General features: G+C 43.6%; 1 protein-coding gene across 2 annotated transcripts in view; it reads left to right on the top strand.

The window, feature by feature from the left end:
- Positions 1-3,642: 3,642 nt before the first annotated feature.
- NECAB1 (N-terminal EF-hand calcium binding protein 1) overlaps positions 3,643-5,731 on the top strand; it is a 309,035-nt gene continuing 306,946 nt past the window's right edge. Inside the window, exon 1 of one of the 2 annotated variants that reach the window (XM_056522357.1) lies at positions 3,643-3,983. In XM_056522357.1, coding sequence (XP_056378332.1) covers positions 3,885-3,983 — 99 coding nt within the window. In that variant the 5' untranslated portion in view covers positions 3,643-3,884. The remainder of the gene's footprint in view (positions 3,984-5,731) is intronic. The other variant, XM_056522356.1, reaches the window with a different exon arrangement.

Below are 5,731 nucleotides of genomic sequence, written 5' to 3'. Positions count from 1 at the left end.
TATGGAATTCTTATTTATATACTACTTTGCATAAGAACAGTCAAACATTGCTCTAAGTGAAAGCGCCACGATATAAAGACCGGGTGGAGGTGCGTGGGGTTCTGTCTTTGGTGTTTTTGTTATGCTCCTCAATTCCTGCACTTTCCACTTTCCTCAATTCCTGCACTTTCCACTTTTTTTTTTTTTTTACACCTGAAAAAATGCCAGAAAAACTGCCACAGCATTTTCTTGTGTTTTTAGTAGTTTTTCTGGCGTTTTTATTGGAAATAGCCAGTTTTGTACCTGTGGCAGTTTTCTCACGGTCTTCAGGTCCCACTCTGTGGGTCTGATGCTGAGCGCCCGGTCCACAGAGTGTAAGGAGATGAGGAGTGATATATGGCATCGCTATTCACCTCCCCCTGGCCGTATAGTATACAGGGAGCATAGTATACCCGTGTATACTATACAGGAGCCAGGAATCCTGTCATCAGACTGACAGGACTCCCTGCTCCTATAGCCCCTTTGTGTGGTATACAGGATATACAGCTATCTATAGATAGCTATATATAGTGTATACTGTATAGCTGTATAGTGTCCACTTACCTAACTTGCTCCTGTCCAGGCCCGGTCCGAGTAGCTCCACCACGCAGCAACCCGCCGCTACAAGCAACCACACAGGGCCTGCGAGTCAGCGAGTGCACTCTAACAACGCAGAGCAGCCATGACGTCTGAGTACTCTGCCCATGGCATACACTCGGACATCGCGGAGCAGCCATGACGTCTCAGTACACTGCAAATGCGCAGTGCACTCAGACATTGCGGCTGCTCCGCGATGTCAGAGTGCACTCACCGACTGGCAGGCCCCGTGTGTGGCTGCTCGTATCGGCGGATTGCCACTGCGAGTAGGCCAGGGGCGGAGCAAGGCGTGGGAACGAGGGTGACAACAGCTGGAGGCACAAAATGGGTTGGGTCACCAGTGGATCTGCAACGTAAAATCCGTTACGTGTGACCCTACCCTAAATTCTTGTTGGGCAGTAGATATACAAGGTATACCTACTGCTCAGCATCAGCTGTTCTCCCGACTCTGTAGCCACGGCACAGCTAATCTCTGCAAGGACAGTATACAGGCAGCACTGGAAGCTGTCTGGCTGCAGAGGGAAGTAGGGATGCTAGGAATCACTACTTTCCTCCAGGGATGCCCAAACTATGGCATTTTTGCTTTACAAAAATGCTATAGTCTCCGCATGCTACAATTTCCAAAACTGGCAGATCGCATGAAAATGCCAGGGTCAGGGAAAAAATAAACGTCAAGCATAAAAAAAACGCAAAGTGGGTTTGGCATTGTGCGTTTCTCTATTGGCCCCCTGCTAACATCTGGCTGCAGCATTTGTCCCATGGAAAAATGCCATTCGGCCATTTTGGTGTTTTTTTGGGGCAAATCAACCAAAAAAAAACAAGTGAAAATGTAGCCTAACAGATTTAGCGTTTTTTTTATTTAATCCTTGTCGCCTTTTTTTAGCCATAACTCTTCCACTCTTCCCCTAGGGTATCTTCACTCGGCAGAATTTCAGTGCAGAATTCGGCACTCCCCATGAAAATTCTGCATTACACATAAATATTAGATCGGTCTTATATTTTGCCGAATTCCGCAGCGAAATTCCATTGAAATCAATCGGGCTTAAATTTCAGCATAATTCTGGGAGGATACAAAAATTCCACTGGAGTTCCGCAATTCCTTTCAGCGAGCTTTGCTGAATGGAATTTTTGTGGAATTGCGGAAATTCCACCACATGAACATACCCTTAGAATCAGAGACCAGTTCATTACACCAAAATAATGCATTACTCCCAGTTGCTGAGAAGGACAGAGAGCAGGGATTTTACTCCCCACTTTTTCTGATCAGTAAACCGAAAAGTTTTTCGTACGATTATAAATTTAAAACAACTCAGGCGGAGTCTTAGAAAACCAGGCAAAATGTACAAAAATTACAAACCAGCTCTCACCTCGTGGGAAAACGTTATCCTGCACGGATGACCTGGAGTGGGGTCTTTGATAAGTGTACACTAAATACAAGAAAGGGTTTCAGCTGGATACTTTTCCGTAAGACTTGTATCTTTATTGCTTCATATTAAAGACGTCCCATGCCTTGAAGTACAGAAAAACGTATCCCCTATCCACAGGATAGTGGATAAGTTTTAGATCGCAGGGGCCGACCGATGTGGCCCCCCGCAATCTCCTTATGGAGCCCTGATACTGCTGGGCGGTATACCAGTTCATACCGAATACCGGTGTGTTTTTTTTCTTTATGATATGAATTTTTCACATACCGGAATGCCGTTTCCATAGCAACCAACTCCAATGCGTGATGGCATAGAGAAACGTCCAGCCGCACAGCGTCTCTGGGAAGTGTAGTCCGAGCCGCAATGAACTGACTGTGAGGAGCTGGGAGCTTCCGGTGGGCACGTGACTTCCGGGAAAGTGCGGGAAACTCGAGCAGAACTGCGGAGACATGGAGGAGAGTTATCAAGCGGCCTGTCCGAGACCCTGGGGTGCCATGGTAAGGAGCCCCCCACCCCCGTTAAAAACCACCATAATTTTGAAGAATACAGTGATATACATTTTTGGTCACTAAGTCCTGGATCTCCATCCCCCCCCCCCACCCCCCCCCCCCCCCCCCCCAGAGCGGCGCTGGATAGGGGATAAGATGTTTTCCGGCAGAGTATCCCTTTAACAATTTTTAATCTAAGCTCTCTGCAGCAGTATCCTATTGATTTCAATGAGATACTGCTGCAATGTGCACACAGTGGAATTTCCGCGGCAGATGCTTCTGCTACGAAAATCCTGATTCCAGCATCCGCAGAAAGAATAGACCTGTGTATTCTTTCTGCGTATTTCGCACATAAATGCATTGCTGTCTATGAGACGGCACATTTCTGAGCGGTCCTGGCGCCAGCCGGAACTTTCAAAGGTGCGGAAGGTCATGCCACACATTTTCCTACCGTGAGAACAAACCTTAAAGGGGTATTCCAGGCCAATACTTTTTTATATATATATATATATATATATAATATAATATATTATATATCAACTGGCTCCGGAAAGTTAAACAGATTTGTAAATTACTTCTATTAAAAAATCTTAATCCTTCCAATAGTTATTAGCTTCTGAAGTTGAGTTATTGTTTTCTGTCTAACTGCTCTCTGATGACTCTCGTCCCGGGAGCTGTGCAGTTCCTATGGGGATATTCTCCCATCATGCACAGCTCCCAGGACGTGACATCATCATTGAGCAGTTAGACAGAAAACTTCAGAAGCTAATAACTATTGGAAGGATTAAGATTTTTTAATAGAAGTAATTTACAAATCTGTTTAACTTTCCGGAGCCAGTTGATATATATATAAAAAAAAGGTTTTGCCTGGAATACCCCTTTAACTCTAGTTCTATGGTTCCTTGGAAATTACCATGTTCTGAACACTAGATGGCGCACACACTCTATACACATTAACCTTTAACACTAGTGAGGGTTTTTTTTTAGCTATACGGATTTGTTTGTTTTTCTTTTTTTTTTTTTTTTAAATAATTAAAACACGTAATAAATTTACGGATATGCTTGCTTTATTATTGACTGGCATGATCCGTATTAGACGTGATCTATGTGTAGTCATAAAACAAGGAGACTATAGACTATACTGTAATTAGGCGTCACAGAAGTAACAGTAGGAAGAGTGGGGTAGGGGGGCTGTACAGTGTTGCTGATCAGGAGGATGAACACACTTGGGAGGGATTGTAGGATACTGAAGGAGGATCAGCACACTGCAGATCGTTCTTAGCTGAAAGCATCTCTGACTCACCAACCTAGGCTTCATAGACAAGGGGTTCACCTGACTCACTGCGTTGACTACAGAATGGACGGTCAGGAGATGTCTTCTCCTTCCAGGACTGACTCTTCCGAAGAGATCAGCTCATCCCTGCACATGACTAAAGGCATGTCCATCTTCCTTGATGTAAGTAGGAATGTCATGCAAATTATTGTCCGTTTCTTGTTAATAATAAAACTTTTTATTTGCAAAAGTTACGTCAAGCTGTCATTCTAGCACAGCGTTTTGGAAACAGTGTGCCTCCAGCTGTTGCAAAACTACAACTCCCAGCATGCCCCGACAGCCGTTGGCTGTCGGGGCATGCTGGGAGTTGTAGTTTTGCAACAGCTGGAGGCGCACTGTTCTTGCAGCTAAAATTCTCACTAATAGGAAGCACTAAATGATCAGATTAAGATGGATGGATGGATGGATAGATAGTCAACAACATCTCTAATTTAACTACTGTAGTCCCTAATCTAGTGTTTTCCAAGCAGGGTGCCTCCAGCTGTTACCGTTGGCTGTCGGGGCATGCTGGGAGTTGTAGTTTTGCAACAGCTGGAGACGCACTGTTCTAGCAGCTAAAATTCTCACTAATAGGAAGCACTAAATGATCAGATTAATATGGATGGATGGATAGATAGTAAAGCACGTCTCTAATTCAACTACTGTAGTCCCTAATCCAGTGTTTTTCAAGCAGTGTGCCTCCAGCTGTTGCCGTTGGCTGTCCGGGTATGCTGGGAGTTGTAGTTTTGCAACAGCTGGAGGCACACTGGGAAAAAAACTGTTCTAGCAGCTAATAAATTGAAATCCCCACTTTTAGGAAGCACTAACTGATCAGATTAAGATGGATGGATGGATGGATAGATAGATAGATATGGCATAGGAGAAGATAGATAGTAGAAGATCAGGCATGCTGGCAGTTGAAGTTTTGCAACAGCTGGAGGCACGCTGGTAGGGAAACGCTTCCCTAATCTCATCTACATTTACATATTACTGTCATTTTGATTTTAGTAGCAGTAATCATTTTAATAACTAGATCTAAGAAATGTTGCATCCACCCAAAGTTATGTACTAAACTATTTATTTGAGAACTACAGGTACTAATACATTTTAATAAACTAACTATATATATATTATTCAGATAATATTATGAAATATCCCATAAATCAAATTGAATCACATTCTTTATTAAATGTTGATAGAGGCAATATATCATTATATATACAATATTCTCTGCTATTTCTTTGACTATTCCGAGCGTGCGGGTCCCTGTCATCCCGACATTCAACTTCTGTATTGATTTCTTCTAAATTAAGAACACAGGGATAAATATAGGTAAGGTATCCTCCTTATCCACGGGCTGTGCAGTCATTTTCTTGGCTATTGAAATGAACCGGAGATGCTGAAGGTGACGAATGCAGAGAAAATAAAAATGATTCTCCTCCTACCCCCGTCCTCTAGAAAAGGCTTTTTATAATGCAATTTTGGGTTGTCTTCTCATAGAGGGTTTTTCTGTATGCCGGTACATATATACCAAGATAGAGGTTTTTATGTAAATGAAGCCTTAAAGGAGTAGGGTTGTTTTTTTTCCCCCAAAATTCCTATTGTCAGGTATATAACATTTTTTACATATAACAGAAGAAAAGCGGTTTACGCTACCTCTCCTAATGTGCAGGAACATGGACTTCCATAGAGTCTTAAAGGGGTGCTCTGCCCCTAGATATGTTATCCCTTATCCAAAGGATAGAGGATAACATGACTGATTGCGAGGGGTCCGGCCACTGGGACCCTCCACGATCTCCAGGCCAGCGCTATGGCGTTCATGAACACAGAAGCCTGGGGCTTCCACGCTCCTGATGTCACGCCACTCCCCCTCCATTCAGGTCTATGGGAGG

The sequence above is a fragment of the Hyla sarda genome, chromosome 5, assembly GCF_029499605.1.
Source record: "Hyla sarda isolate aHylSar1 chromosome 5, aHylSar1.hap1, whole genome shotgun sequence".
NCBI lineage: Eukaryota > Metazoa > Chordata > Amphibia > Anura > Hylidae > Hyla > Hyla sarda.
The sequence above is the reverse complement of the archived record's forward strand: the minus strand, read 5'-3'. Positions and strand labels throughout refer to the sequence as shown.